This window comes from Labrus bergylta, chromosome 16 (assembly GCF_963930695.1).
Source record: "Labrus bergylta chromosome 16, fLabBer1.1, whole genome shotgun sequence".
In the NCBI taxonomy this organism is placed as follows: Eukaryota; Metazoa; Chordata; class Actinopteri; order Labriformes; family Labridae; genus Labrus; species Labrus bergylta.
This window is the reverse complement of record NC_089210.1, coordinates 21,668,621-21,684,806: the sequence shown is the minus strand read 5'-3', so window position 1 is coordinate 21,684,806 and position 16,186 is coordinate 21,668,621. Positions and strand designations below refer to the sequence as shown.

General features: G+C 37.2%; 1 protein-coding gene across 1 annotated transcript in view; it reads left to right on the top strand.

Moving 5' to 3' along the window:
- LOC136183047 (nuclear GTPase SLIP-GC-like) overlaps positions 1 to 14,965 on the top strand; it is a 68,775-nt gene extending 53,810 nt beyond the window's left edge. The window contains exons 3-19 of the mRNA XM_065964811.1: positions 4,119 to 4,203; positions 7,432 to 7,648; positions 7,778 to 8,053; positions 8,277 to 8,483; positions 8,598 to 8,776; positions 9,311 to 9,392; positions 9,479 to 9,566; positions 9,663 to 9,790; positions 10,120 to 10,296; positions 10,397 to 10,554; positions 11,684 to 11,807; positions 12,552 to 12,660; positions 12,754 to 12,887; positions 13,350 to 13,431; positions 14,601 to 14,682; positions 14,787 to 14,817; positions 14,939 to 14,965. Of these exons, the coding sequence (XP_065820883.1) occupies positions 4,119 to 4,203; positions 7,432 to 7,648; positions 7,778 to 8,053; positions 8,277 to 8,483; positions 8,598 to 8,776; positions 9,311 to 9,392; positions 9,479 to 9,566; positions 9,663 to 9,790; positions 10,120 to 10,296; positions 10,397 to 10,554; positions 11,684 to 11,807; positions 12,552 to 12,660; positions 12,754 to 12,887; positions 13,350 to 13,431; positions 14,601 to 14,682; positions 14,787 to 14,817; positions 14,939 to 14,965 (2,186 nt within the window). The remainder of the gene's footprint in view (positions 1 to 4,118; positions 4,204 to 7,431; positions 7,649 to 7,777; positions 8,054 to 8,276; positions 8,484 to 8,597; positions 8,777 to 9,310; positions 9,393 to 9,478; positions 9,567 to 9,662; positions 9,791 to 10,119; positions 10,297 to 10,396; positions 10,555 to 11,683; positions 11,808 to 12,551; positions 12,661 to 12,753; positions 12,888 to 13,349; positions 13,432 to 14,600; positions 14,683 to 14,786; positions 14,818 to 14,938) is intronic.
- The last annotated feature ends 1,221 nt before the right edge of the window (positions 14,966 to 16,186 follow it).

Sequence of the window (16,186 nt, the reverse complement as noted above, 5' to 3'; positions counted from 1 at the left end):
CTGATAGCTGCAGAACACAGCAACGGCTCCAGAGGAGAAATATGGAAAAGGAGTAAGAAATACATGATTTACTATGTGTCTGACAACAAGCTAGAAAAGCAAAATAAATTGGTAGTGATGGTCAAAGAAAAACTTAAAAAAAAAAAAAATACTAGTATTTGATTTAAAAAAAAATGTTTAATCAACTTGCAGCATGTGATTGTGAACAAGTTCATGAGAAAGTGAAAGTGCTGATGGCATGAAGGTGGAGCAGACACAGAGGGCTTGTGAACTTGTGAAGCCAAAGAAGTGTACCGTGCCTGAGCACTTTACGGAGCGGTCACACTGGCCAAACGAACTGGACTTTAGCATTGAAGCTAGCTTGGGCACGGTACAGATGGCCAATGTGACCGCGCCCTTAAATGAAACATCGCTTTCATTTACAGGAAGAGGAACATTGGTCATGATTGGTCAAAGAAGTGGACAACTGGAAGTGGTGGGGTTTATGCTTTTATGCTTGTTACCTAAAAGGGACGTCCTTACTATAAAGTATTCAAACAGGCAATGTGTCATTTTGCTATATTCAATATTCATACAAGCCTTTCCTCTCTTTTTTTTCCACAGACCACTGCCTGATGAGAGGGTGGTGAAGAAGAGTGTCCAGGATGTGATGGTCCTTCATGATGTTTGAGGCTCGGCAGGGTCATAATAAAGTTGAACAGAACATTTGATCATGTTCTGATCATGTTCATTTGATCATCTGCTCAAACTAAGATAGACATTTAATATCCTCATCCAGACGTTAACAACTTCAAATGTGTACTGAGGATCAAATATATGTTTATTTATTGTAAAGTGTTTTATATTTACAGGGACTGTTGCAAAAACAAAATAATATTAAATCATGTTGCAGACAAGTTTTCGCTGTTCATATTTATTTATTATTTTTCTACTTTTGATGTCTTTGTGAAATCTCAATTCAACAATAAAAAATACACTTTTTGCTGCTCTGATGTTCAACAATGTTATCTTTGTCTTTGCATTAATTTAGGACACCCTGTTCTATGAAATTACGATAAATTAACTTCAATTATAAATTACAATAAACAATGTAGGCTCAATCTAATAGTTTTGTTATAAGTCTACACATAAGTCTAATATAACTTACTAAAGAACAATAAGAATAATCTATAATAATAAATATTTTTACAGAATGCATTAGCTACAAAATAAAGCCGCTCCTGTAAGATACAGCTGAGTAACCATGGTAACATACAGTTCCTGTTTCCACCTGAGAGAGGGAAGTTTTTCTTAAAGCCTGCCGCTGTATTTCTACCCTACACCTTGATGAAGGGGACTTCATTCAGCTGCGACATGGTGGTGACCTTCTCCAACAAGCAGAGGGAACTGGCTGCAGCTGCAATCACCACAATCCATGAGAATCCTGTCGAACTAGTAGAGGAGTATAAGTACCTGGGTACCATCTTCGACAGCCTGCTGAAATTCTCCTCCAACTCCGAGGAGATTCTCAGGAAATGTCAACGAAAATACCTCCTAAGGAAGCTCAATTCCTTTGGATTCAGTAAGAACATTCTTCTGACCTTCTACTACTCCTTCATTGAGAGCATTATTACTTTTTCTATAACCTGCTGGTTCCACTCCACCACCCTCCAGAACAGAAACCGCCTGCAGAGCACGGTCACAGTCTGCTCTAAGATCATTGGACTACCTGTACCTCTCACCAATGCAGACTCTCAGCTGTGAACTTTGCTTCTTTACTTCCTTCCATTTGCCATGCACCTTAACTGCCTCTGCTTTATCTGGTCTCATGCACTACATCACTTTATTCTATCCTTTCTATTTCAGTATTCATACAGTTCTGGTTACTTTATTCCTGTTGTCTCTTATCCATCATTGCACTACAGTCACTTTATTTATCTCATTTTTACCTTTACAGTTATATTGTATATATTAGTTCTGTTGTTCCATTGTTCACCATGCACCTTATTAACTTATCATTTAGTATTTGCCTACTTGCACATAGCTCTGTATATATATATATATTTATTTCTCGTTTACTGCACATAGTTATGGTTACATCTGTTTACATCTGTTAGTCTGATCACTGTCTATATCTACTCTTTTATATTTTGTATTTTTAAGTTAAGTTTAAGCTTTAAGTTGTATTTAAATTGACACTTTATATTTAGGTTAAAATGTTTCGTACTTGCACTGTTGTTAATTTACTGCTCTGTGTTCCTTTGAATTGCACCCCGGGGACAAATAAAGTTTTTTGAATTGAATTGAATTGCGAGTGTGACTTCTCCGTCACGGAGGGGGAGGGTGTAGTGGTTGGTTTGGGGACTGCGGTCAAGTCAGCCGCTCCTCGAGTTTACATGGTGAAGTGAGCCGCCCCTAAATTTGAAGTGCTCACGTATTCTGATCTTTATGGTAAATGCTCCGGACTGCAGAGCGAGCAGGAGGAAGAGACAGAGAGAGCGATGAAGTGAAGTGCTAAATGTCTAGGTAACTTCCGTTTTTCAAAATAAGGGTCAGGGTGTAGTGACCGGATGTTTTCGCATTCGCCAAGTCGGACAAGGAAATTAGGCAATACCCCTTAAACTGGCATGTTTCATAATACAACATGAACTACTGCAAATGAATTTTACTTCGTACACGGACCGTGGTTAAATGACTTATTGAGATAGTTTTTTTTTTTTTTTTTTTACTTGATCATCTGGGAGTTTTGATACAGCCATCTGTGGAGCTTTTTGAACTTTTACCATTTTTACTTTCATCATCGTCTACAGACTCCAAAGGAATTGTAAGTAAAGCAGTGTTACATAAGATAAGAAAGGAATAGAGATGTAACTAGTTTTACTAACTCTGACTGGACGTTGTATCTTTGATTAATGTTCTGCATAACTTAAACTTCAAAAGCAGCTTCTGGTTATCTATTTCAATTTGCTACATATTTTTGAATAATGTTACAGCCTCCATCTGTCCTTTGATTTAATGAAATTCATATTAACTGTTTGAAATGTGTCAAGTTGTAAATCTGTTGTTTAAGGTGGCTGCTTTAACCTACGAGGCACAGCAAGAAACACAGAAGCAGGCCCTCTCTCTCTCTCTCTCTCTCTCTCAATAATATCTCGCTTTGACAAAAACAAGTGAGAGAACGTTTTATACTCTGAGGGTCAAATTGTTCTTCTTGCCTTTTTGATAAGAGAGAAGGAGCCACACGGGAGAGACCAGCAGATGGCATCACTACCTAAGAAACCACAACGTGACAAGAAACTCACAGGTATTTCATTTATCTATTGAACAAATAAAATTGAACAAAGATTTTAAAACCTCAGGTGTCAAGGATTCCAAATGGGGGAGAAGAGTTAGGAGAGTTATGACCCCCCACCCCCCAAATAGTAGGCCTATAGGCTGTTATTAACCCTGAAGAGATTGATTTTCTCTTCTAAGAGAACACTAATAAGGTTGTAATCTCATGCCTTAACTTCTTAAGAGGATTCCACTAAAAAAATAATCTACCCTTGAACCTCTCTGTTAACTTAGCTGTCATTTAATCAATGCAGCCAATCCTGTAGAAGCTATATAACTATTTGTACTTTACCCTGACCCTACCTGGTGTCAGGGCAGACCCCTTCACTTTCAGGTTCAGACGCCCCGTCTCCCTGTACCCATACAGATGATCCAGCCCTGCAGGCAACAGAAAAGGGAGATGAGCAGCGTAGTGTTAAATATGTCTACTTGCGATGGGTCCCCCGGGAGTTTATTGTTTTATTACTACAAAACAGGATAAAAATAATTAATTTAAAGAAGAATCCTTAGATAAAACAAAACATGTCTTCAGTCTATACTGCATATGGACAGTTTAAATCATTTCCCTGCTATTGAAAGGGCACTTTGTGCACTTACATGAACATTGGATTGTTAAAATAAGACCCAATTATGTTTTAAACTCTGAAAAACATTTTTGCAAGAGGCTGTAAAAGCCTGAAGATACTATCTAAGACATTCTAACTGTTTCAGAAGAGAACGGCTCTCTCATGCTCTACATTTATTTCCTCTCTTTGTAAAACGATATTGATACATTTGTCTTTTTTTCTCTACTTTCACTCCAACAGGAGAAGATGTACTGCCTGAAGTGGAAAAAATCATGGCAAGTGTTGAGAGTAGGCTACCTCAGACAGAGCTCAAGGATTTTCTAGAGTAAGTAATACATTTTTTATATTGCATATTATTATTAGTTTTAGCGGACATGCTTACAAAGACATTAGTGACTGATCTCTGGAGTTGAGTCATTCATTTTGCAATTAATTTCTCCTATTCTGACTGTATTCTCTTGACAATGACCTGTGCCCATCACAAGTTAAAATCTGTTATCATTCTCTTTCCCTTTTTACTTATATAAAAACCTACAACCCAATTTCCTGGAAAGTTGGGACATTGTGTGAATTTAAATAAAAACAGAATGTGATGATTTACCTGTACAAAAATTTGGAACCCCATATATAACTGAAACTAGCACAAAAAAGACAATATATCTGTGGGTGAAAAAGTAACATCAGACTCGGAATGAGGATTTTGAAGTCAGCGTCTCGTTACTCATGCAGTGCACAGAATCTCACACAACATAGAGCTGTGGGAGAGGAGTTCCCCGAATAGAGAAAAGTCTCTGTATTTCAGCACAATGCAGATAACACTTGCTACATGCTACATAGATAAGTTATCTCTTCTCTGAAAGGCCCAGTTGTTCCATCTTCCCACCACCTCCCACTAATAAGACCTCTAAAAGAACAAGACACTTAATCATTGTATGTGCATAGCACTCAGTTACACACTCAGTATATCAAATGTTGAAACTGAGAAATGTTATAAAAATAAACTCAATTTGAATCTTTATGCAATCTGCACGTTCTATTTAGATTTAACACAACATCCCAACTTTTCAGGAACTGGGATTGTATTTGACCTCTATGTAATTCATCACTACCCATGCATTTCAACATAACTTAAATCTTTCTTATATGTCAGAGAACTTCACCAGATTTTTTTTTGGTTGTCAACTTTTATCAACTTTAAAGTTTTGTATAAACAATAACATGGCCTCTAAAAGTGTTCCTGTTTTCCAGCTTAACACAGAATATAAACAAAGGTCTTGCTGCAGTATATAGTGGCTGGTATGAAATCATTAAGGTTTGAAAAAAATAATACTTCTATTGAGTCAATTTTCACGTTAAAAAAGAGAAACAAACAACCTGGGCAAACAAAGACGAATATAAAAGAACAGTAGGGTTGAAAGTGTTTTTCCTGCATAGACAATTATTTGGGACCCCCCAAAGAGGTTTTACCCAGCACCAAAGGAAAATCACCAGAGTCAAAAAAAAAAAAGAAAAGACAATTCAAATCCTCACTGAATCTATGTTTATGTATCAAATGACTGTTGAACAGGTAGAACATGAACTAAAATATGACGTCTCTGACTTCCAGCAGTCAACTCCCCTCTCATCTGTTTATACATGCGGCTCGCGCTGGATAGCCAGCTGATGCACTGTTTGTTTGTTTGTTTGTTTGTTTTGACTGGGTCTGGACGCTCCGCTGACGACCGCCAAGCGCTAAATGCTGGTAGATTTTTCATTTGGCAAGTTCATTTCACAGAGCTATCCACCACATGGCGGGCAAATATTTACCCCAACAGTCATGTAAAAACTACACGGAGTTATAATAACGGAGTATTCCCTGCTCCTCTGTCTGCAGACAGAGCATCACGGCGGCACGCTGAGACACACCAAAATAAAATGAACCATATCCTCTCCACTTCTTAGAGATTGCATGCCCCACATTGAACACCAGCCCTCTCTTAGGATTTTTTTGTACAGTTCATTTTCAATAATATGTATTCCATATTATTCCCTTTATGTACTTGGAAACCCTGGTCTATTTTTGAAGTGATTTTCATGTTCTGTTTGTATGCTTAAGTCAAAATATATATAACTGCTTTGCCCTCCTTGGTTATTTCTTGTTGGTATCTGAAATAAATTGTTGGTCTAAAGTTTGAATTCCTTCTGCAGGTCACCAAAACTTCTAAATAATTTCTCTGAGTTGAAGTACATACTGCTGTAATACCTTGATCCCACCACTGCTTGAATATAGAATTACTGATCCCAGGTTTAAACTGAGGATCCAGTGCAGACCAAGTCAATAATTTGATGTTCGACTCAATATTATACTCTTTTATAAAGTCTATTGTCCCAGACATCAACATGTGGCTGCAGGAGCAGGGGGTTGAACCCTATTGATAGACCACTGACTCTACCACTGAGCCACAGCCACCCCTGTGTCTTTCTTAAGATTATCCAAATCCTTTTTCATGTCACTTCTTAAAGCTTGCCTAAATGTGTTGAAAACATCCCTCATTTCTGAGTTCAGGCCTCTGATCTCTTTAATGATGTCTTCTAGCCAATAGCAGATATCTTAAGCACCTTGCTAATACAGCTTGTTGTTAGTTGAGTCCACAATTTACTATGTCAAATGTAACATGGCCAAGAGGAGTCAAACATGTCCTCCCTGTCAGTAGAATAACCATGTCCCCATTTGGATGACAGCTATAGGTATGACCAGGTGTCCCGCTTTGTATGGGACTGCACAACATTTTCATCACCTGTCCTGAGTCCCTTAAATTGAGAAGCTGTCCTGCATTTGATTGGCTTTAGTTTTCAAGATGAGGCTCTTACCATAGCCTGTTTCAGATATCAATCAATCAGGCCACATGTGGGATCAAGGGCTGCTAACCTGTCACCATCCTTGTTGACTATGTTACGCTCCTCTGCCACAAAACAAAGACACAAGTCAACCAGGATGCACTTTTTGGCAGATTATGATGGAAACTACAACAAAGACAGGAGATGCAGTCACATTTGCCAGAGTTCTTTTTCAGTCACACATTAAGGACAGTACGATTTGATGCGACACACTGCATGCAAGACTGACACTTAAAGAAAATGTCCGTCTATGGATAGGCCTACATCCCTTAAAACCTGAAGAGGATTGCCCAACAGATAAAGGGACAGCAAGTAAAATAACCAACGTTCATCACTGTGCAGCACTTGCAGCAGACTGTGGCTCCGCACATTTATACAGACTCAGATATAACAAAAAAAACTCACGGCGTACAAAAGCAGCAACCATAGTTAAAGATGTGCTTACACCGGCCTCTGTGGTGAACCTGCATCGTGCAACCTAAATCAACCTCGGCATTGCAGTAACATTTTGTCCCGCATAAACATACTCTTTGTCCCACATTTGGTCTGTTGGCACCTTAATGACAGCAGTCGCTGTGAAATTGCTGGTGGTTACTTCTAAAACATTACTGACACATTATTTCATTGTTTAATTTCCAAATAAATCAAAAAACATATTAAATCTTTTTTTCAACAGGAAAAAAATTGGTGGTTTGAAGAAAGAAAAGAGGGAGCTGGTTGGTGTCTTTGGTAAAACAGGGGCTGGAAAAAGCTCTTTAATAAATGCTGTCATTGGAGAGAAGGATCTCTTGCCCTCAGGACGTACCAAAGCATGTACAACAGTCATCATTAAGGTGGAGGCTAACAAGCAGAACCAGAACTATGAGGCAGAGATTGAATTCATCAAAAAAGAGGTAAAACCTGCTTAATGAGTACTTGTCACTTTTCAAAAAGTTCAGATGTTGCTGCTCATCACTTTGCTTCATGCATTTTTTTTTCATTTGTTTCCATGAAACTATGTTAAAAAATGACTTTTTCATCAGGAGTTCGAGGAACATGTGCAGGGCTTTAAAAAAATCTTACTGAATGATGCAGGCGACGAAGAGGATAATGGCGATGACCGTGAAGGTGCTGACAATAACAATACGGAGAATAACAATGATGACGATGTTGAAAGTAACGCTGTTGAGATGCTGTCAGCAGTGTATGGAGAACAATGGGAAGAAATATTGGACAACAACAATTTCATGGATCGGAAACATTTCAAAGAAATTCCAGAATTTCTTAATTCTGGCAAGATGACGTTGTCCTTTAGAACGGTAAGTTATAGAATAAATCTATAAAGTGTTATTCTTATATTAAGTCTTTTTTAAAAGAGTGAACTTCATCCTAAATTGAAACAATCACATACCAAATGTACCATTCATAGAAAAATCATTTAGGACCTTGTCCACTAGTAACCAGATTGTCACGTTCCAATCAGGATGTTGTACTCACCATGGTGCATCTAAATAAAATATTGAATCTTATCCTTTATTGCAGGCTGAACAGCTGTCTGCAGAACTTGTCAAATACACAAGAAGCAAATCAAAGGAAGGAGTGGCTAAAGGCATAAAGAAATGGTTTTGGCCCCTGGTGAAGTGTGTTACTATCAAGGTGCCAAATAATGACCTTCTCCAGAATGTCACACTTGTGGATCTACCTGGAAATGGGGACTGCAACAAGGGCAGAGATAACATGTGGAAAGGGGTAAATCATTTAAATGCATCACTATTTGTTTATCTTGTCTTAAGTTTAACATTATTTTATTACAAAGCGCTGATGTTAAGTTATTCACAAATAAATTTGATTGTATCCCTCTAGGTTGTTCAAGACTGTTCCACTGTGTGGATCGTGACTGACATGGAGAGACCAGCATCAGAGAAAGAAGCATGGGAGATTCTGAAAAGTGCCATCAGGTATCTTGGAAATGGTGGCCAGTGTAAGCACATTCACTTCATCTGCAACAAGTCTGATCATATTAGACGTGAAAAAGGTCAAAGGTAAATGTTTTTTTTTTTTCAAACATTATATTAACACTAATAAGTGTCAGTAAAAATGGTAAATGAAAGATGTATATATAGATGTATAAAAGATGTCCCCCTACCTAATGTGTATACCATCACAATCAGTCTATAAACTGTGTACCTTGTTTATGAAGAACAAAAAAAACAGTCCAGGCCTTACCTGCATCTTGTTGAACATCACTAGCCTTCCATTGGTGTTGTTCTCATTTCTCTCAAGTTTTGCTAACACAACTGGTGCTCCATCAAGATTGTTATCATCATCTGTTGTATCTTCTAGCATTAGGAATGTGTAAAGATCACTGAGTCGTGCAGGTTTTTAATACCAACATTATACACAATGTATCTGATAATCCACTTTTACACTTTATTGTATAGATATATGATATGTGCTCATATGTTTGTGTGTTAAAGAGACAATGTTTTGCTTTTATTCTAAGAGAAACACAGTTTGAGGTTTCAGGGCTTCAGATATTGTTTGAGGCACTGCCTGATACTGATCTCTTCTAACAGTTTAGTGGAAGCCCTAAGAGAGAGGAACGAGGAAGTAAAGGTGGAAGTGAAAGAAAAATTTGGGACACAAAAGATGGTTAAGGTGAGTTTTATAGACTGACAACCCAAAACACAAAGTTGTTCTATAACTGCAATCCCACCTCAAAATGATTCATTTTATTTTTTCAGAGACATTTCAGTGATGAATGTTTCAAAGTGTTCACAGTGAGCGCCATTGAGTTTCAGGACAAACAATTTCTAGAACCTGCTGACACTGGTAGGTGATCCCCCCATGGAACAGTTAGTGGATTATTTAATGTTTATAACATGTGAAAAGTGACTAAGAATATTGTTATGTATTTATTATTTACAGAAGTCCCTGAACTTCAGAAGATTTTGCAAAAACTTAATGACAATCACTCAGAGACACTGAACTACTGGTATGTGTCAGGAGCGTATGGGATACTGTCCTTAATTCAAGGGGCCCGCTGTGGAGGAGGGGTAAGATAATGTAACAACACTTTCATTCTGTTTACGTATCAGAATTATTCGGGCTGTATAAATAAAATGTTAATTTTTTATTAAATAAATGCAGAAAAAATAAGGCAACAATAAACTTGAGCCTAATTAATTGCACTCTGACGTTAAACGTTGCATACAACCGGTCACATCAGCTTTTACACTTGATGAAAAAAATGCTAAAGATGTCATGGGCTTTTGATTTGTATTATTTCACACACACACACACACACACACACACACACACACACACACACACACACACACACACACAATGTTTTGAATTTTAAATGTTTTCTGTTTGATTTCAGGCTACGGTAAAAACAGAAGTGAGCAAAGTCCTTACAGAAACAATGAAGTGTGGACATGAACAAGTCCAAAAGTCCATGCAAGAGGCCACAGATGCTTTGGAAGAATGTCTCAAGCATGGGGTTGAGAACTCTAAAAGTTCATGTGATGATGTCTTGAAGTCCTTTTTAAATCCTAAGGTACCTGAATATTTTGTTTTCATAACAAAACCACAGATTGTCCAACCCATACTTAAATTATTAGTGTCTAATGAAATATTCTAATTTTGTTTTGTTTCAGAGGAAGGGAAAAGGAAGTGGTTTTCACAAGACACTGAAATGTGTAGTCGACAACTATGGTGTCCACAAAACAACAGCAGGGAAACACTTAAACCTCAATGAGGATTTAGCTGCAAAGCTGATGGACAGCATTGATGAAGAATTCAGAAAGACCTTCCCGTAAGGAATTACTAAACAAGGACAAAAAATGGCCTCCTAAAAACGACAGCAAAGAAAAACTTATAAGATAATTGTATACAATGTAGTAATACAAATCCTTAAAACATAGATCCATCATTTTTGCGTTGTGCCAAAACATAACAAAAGTTATGTCAAGAAACTTTAGAAAAAGAGCAGAGCTGTTTTAGAAACCACATGCTACATACTCCTGTTGAACATATCATGTCGTATGTACTTCATATTACCTTCAACAGTAGTATGACTGCCAGTCTGTGGTTATTTTGCAGTATGCCAGGCCCGACTAAGCTGGTTTCTGGTCTTAGAATGCATTGGAATAAAAAAAGTAACAGCCCAGCTGACAACAAACGCCACTACAGGGTAGCATCCACTTACAGTCTGGAAAAAGCTGACGAGTGATTAATTTAGATTTTCAGCATTTTGAGAATCAAACAAGTTGATGGTGGTATCTTTGTGTGGTTTGGTCGGATTGTGATTATTTCTCGGGACACAATGGCCGTTGCTGTCCATCATCTCTGACCTGGTGCTTTGAATTGTGGGAAACAGTACGCAAGGACGATTGGTCTGATGCATATAATGTTTGTGCACCTCGCTCAGACCCCGATCAGTACGACGTCCGGATAGTTTTGGCATACAGGGGATCTCGGATTTGTTCGCATACTGCATACTGCATTCTGGCCAAATCAGTGCGTACTACTAATTTAAATTAGTTGGTGGTTTCAGAAAAAGCCCAGGTGAAACCTGTACTCCATGTTGTATGATTAAAATAAACCCAACACGAGTCCACCATAAGCAAACCTTTGGCAGCATTTATGCAAAGGAAAACTGTCCTTCTAACCAGCAGTTACCTTGAGCACCCGGCTAATGGTGAACAGTTTTAAAAAAGTATTCAGATAGAAATTAAGGAGATGGATTGGGCTGTAAACTTAAAATTGGCTGTCAAGTTTTCCAAGCTGGATGAGCAACACTAAGAACAAGACTATCGAAACATTTGTGATTAAGTTCAGGTCTATGTTGGATTCTGCCACTCCATCTGCTACAGCTGAAATTATTTAATTTGAAACTTGTCCGGTCTTACTTAATGAAAGAGCTACTTATGAACATGTTTCAGAACTGAATCAAATCCTGGACCATTCAACGGGACCATCAGTTCCTTTTCACTCGACACTGGGGAGCTGATTCAAAATCGGAAGTACAAAGACGTGGAACTGCAACTGGAATTTCTCAGGACTGAGGTAATAGAAGGAATAATTCAATCTAATGACTGATCAAGTAGTTTGTCGAGCAAATCAACATTAACCTGACGTTTGTGACTAATGTATGGAATAAAGAGAAAACATGCAAAAGTGAAACCAAAACAATGTTATTTATTCAGCTATAAACATTATATACACTGCCTATGAAGAACACCATCAATATAAGGGATTATATTAGGGATAATATTAGGGATGCACAATACATATCAGTTCAGATGATTATTTGGCCAATATTACGGATATATATATTTTTTTATAATCATTATTAACAATAATGGCATTCATTTATGTTTTACGGTGTACATATGCGAGTGTACTGAAGGCACAGAACGATGTTACTGATGTGAATGAAGCCCAGAGGGGAGGGGGAAAGAATTGTGCCGAATGTGAAAAAAACCTAAAATGGGGGCTAGTCAACTGCTGGCTTATACTATGTGTTGGGCCTCATTGGTTATCTGCAGAAAGTGAAAAATAACTTTTACATGGTTAAAGTTAAAAAATATATTCTAAAGGCCTAACTATTTTTTGTTTTTCATTGTTGGCATTAGTATACTACGTTAATGTAGGTCTATATATATATCTTTACTGATTATATTCTTAGGAGCAGGTAATTATCGATATTGGCTTAATAAAATTCATATTGTGCGTCCCTAAATATAATAAATATTAGCCATTTAAATTAGAGTGTCTACAACACAGCTTGTTCTTTATCCTCTCTCTTAGGAAGAAAAAATAAAGATAGAACTCCAAGAAACCATCCGGCAGCGTAAGAAAGAAATGTACAGCAGCCTGACGACAACAATCAAGGAAACCATGCAAACATGCTACGAAGGTAAGAGAAAAGATCTTGGCACATGAAACCTGACACTGAATCAAAACATTTAACATGAAATGTAATTCATTAAAATATTCTGTTTCATTGTAGATGCTCAAAAATGTGAAGGAAAAGGAAGACTAGAAAACACTAGGAAAATCATAAGGCAGCATGTTGATGCTAATAAGAACACCATGTTTGAGAAGGCTAAAGATGAAATGATGTCAAAACTGGAAAACCTGAAGGTTTGTCACATTTTAAGTTGAATGTTGTGTTTAAAGGCTGCAGCGTGGGTGAAGAGCCCAAGACTAATTCTCACTCTGTGGGACAATAAAGTAAACCTTGATTTTTATCTCGATTTTTATCCAAACTCAAAAGATAATAATACAGCAAAAAACGTTGCACAGTTTGATTATTTTATGGTTCAATAGAACATTTCTTCTATCATCAGGTGATGTGTATCATTGAGAAAATTACTTTTGCAATTAAAACACTGCAGTCAGTGTAACAAAAAAATACATTTTGCTGTTAAATATTACAGTACAACAGAAAAAAAAATCCTATAGAAAAATATTTAGCTTTTCTGTTTTCTGAGCAGCCCAGTGAACACACGTTTAACCTGTTACTTAACATAAGATCCAGAATATGTTGAACACTATATTTAAATGCCCTGGTAATACATTTGAAATATTTTGATGCCGATTTAGGAGGAAATCCTGAAGAAACTGAACGACACAATGAAGGAGTCTATTGAGCGCGCTCTCAATTCAGATGAACAATCACTTCCAGGTAATGTGGATGTTTAGAAATTAAAAATGATTTTGCCAAAATGTACTCTGCCTGTCACATTGGTGTTGCACAATAGCTCAATCGTGTCCCCTAGAACAGGGTTTCTCAAACTATTTAGCCCGTGACCCCCAAAATAACGGTGCCAGAGACTGGGGACCCCCACTGTCCTTGGAAGTTATTAAAGCATTTAAAGCAGCACACACTAATAGGCATATCCAAACACTGGGCTTAGTAAACACAAAAAAACACAGCAGCCTATAATAATTGTATTATTTCATTGTGTCTGTGTGCATTTTTATTTACAAAGAGCAACAGACACCTACATTGTTACATTCTTGTGCAAAGTTACATTAGAAAGATTTTTTACAAATTACTTTCATTTCATCACAGATCTCACTTTATTTTAAATTCAACAACTTTTTGTATATAATTTTACAATAATGGGTAAATGTGCAATTTTAAGTCACTTCAAATGTTTATTTGTTTATGGAAGGTCATCTTGCGACCCCCCTCTCAGTGTCTTGCGACTCCCCAGGGGGTCCTGACCCCCACTTTTGAACGAACATCAAGGAGGTGCAGGGCAGTGCAAAAACAGCAGACCTAGGAAGAAGATATACCTGCACACCTGCAAAAAAACAAAAATTATTACCTGAAGAAGACCTCTGGGGGAAACGTTGGGATTGTGATGGAATAAAAAGTTTTGTGGCATTTGAGCAAGTGTGCAGGTATATCTTGTTCCTCAATAGTGTCCCCTAAAAAATGTTTACTACACAATCCAGCACATTTCACGAATGTACTTTATGTGGGTTAGGTATCTAACACGTCCAGTCCTACATACAAGCCTGTGATATCTAAAGATACAAACAGGGAGTTCACACATGGATGTTATTTTGAAAATTTGATGTATTTATGACCATGGCAGAACAAAAAAAAATACATTTCCCCACAAGACAGGAAGTTCACATATATCTGCATACAATATGTGTGAAATGTCAGGTTTAATCCCAGCCTGAAAAAACATCCATGCTAATATTCATCCATAGAAATATAGTCACCTACTAAGAGGATATTACAAGTTTTTGCTTTTGCCAGATTCTGAAGCAGATTATCTTCACACCAAAGTGCAAAGACATTTTTCCAAGGTTGAAGTTTAACTTTTTGTGTTTTAGATGTCAAAAAGGAGCTTGAGACGGTGACAAAATACTATCAAGAACTGAAGAAAAACACACATGAAGGAACATCACCAGTTAGGTAAAACTTTGTTTTTAAAGTAGATAATGCTCTGATTTTAAACTGTAAGAAATTGCTTCACTTATTTTTATAACAGTTGCTAACAATGCTTCTATTCACACTAGTGCTGATCAACCCGGCCCGTCATCTGCACAGGTAAGTTTAAGTAAAAGTGATGATTAAAAGTTAACATTCTGGTAGACAATGAAATGGTAATATGAAAGTTATCAGTAGAATATCACAACCTTTGTGTTTAACTCTCTTGTGGATATTTCAGGTTTACCTGATGCAGAGAAACAGCTGAGGCCTGTTTAACCACTGAGGGTCCCACAGGGAGCATTGAAAAGTCAAACGAGGCTTCTGGATATCAATCAATCAAGCTTTATTCATATAGCACCTTTCATACAAATTCAAAGTGCTTTACAGCGACTGAAAAACAAGAATAAACATAAACTAGTGACAAAACAGGGTAGAAATAAAAATGGATTTAGAAGTAGAGAAGTAGAGACTAATGCACACCAATAGGAATAAAAATAGTTAAGTTAAAACTGAAAAGATTAACAAAAATATAGTTGAGATAATAAGAGGGTAAAGATTGCCTTATAGACAGTTAAAATAAGTTAAAAATTAATATGAAACCTCACAGGCAGCCTGTGTAAAGATTTTAAAATTGGTGTATTGTGTGCTCTCCTTCTGGTCTTTGTTAGCACTCGTGCTGCCGCGTTTTGAATTAACTGCAGCTGATTTACTTTATTCTTTGGTAGACCAGAAATGAGAGCATTACTTCTAGTTATGAAATCGGTATTGCTCAGAGAGAGAAACTGCCTCACTTTGGAAATGTTCTTTAAATGATCAAATGCTGTTTTTGTGATGGAGCGTACATGTGGCTTTAAATTAAAATCAGACTCAAATAAAACAGATACAGAACAAATATTTATTATTTTCTCCCTGAAGTAGCCAGCAAACTTTTGACATTTAGAACCTGGAAGCTGAGCACTGTGGTTAACTGTGGGATTGAAAAGTGAATCAATGGTACTGATTTAGTCTCAACCTTTTTGTCAGGTTGTTATTTCTGCTCTCTTTGAGTGGTGTGTTTAGATGTTTGTTGTGAGTTTCATACATACAGATGTCATATTAGTGACAGTTTTCCTTTTGATTAATTGTGGGCCTCAGGCCAGAAATGGCTGAAGGTGGGGGGGTGTTGTGCTTTTCATGTTAATCGTTTCTTTTTTGGGCCTTTTCGCCTTTATTAGATAGGACAGCTGAAGAGGGACAGGAAACGGGAGGAGAGAGTGGGGGGATGACATGCAGCAAAAGGCCGAGGTCAGATTCAGTCCCACAACTGCTGCTTAGGAATGTAATCGCTGTACATGGGGCGTGACATAACCGTTATTTGTTTCTACCATTCTTTCAGCAAGACATCAACTTCTGCAATAATTCAGCTTTTTGTTATTCTTGAATATGTGTTAACAACTTTTTGTTAGTGTTTTTATTTCATGAATTTAGAAGTGGATGATTTGATGTA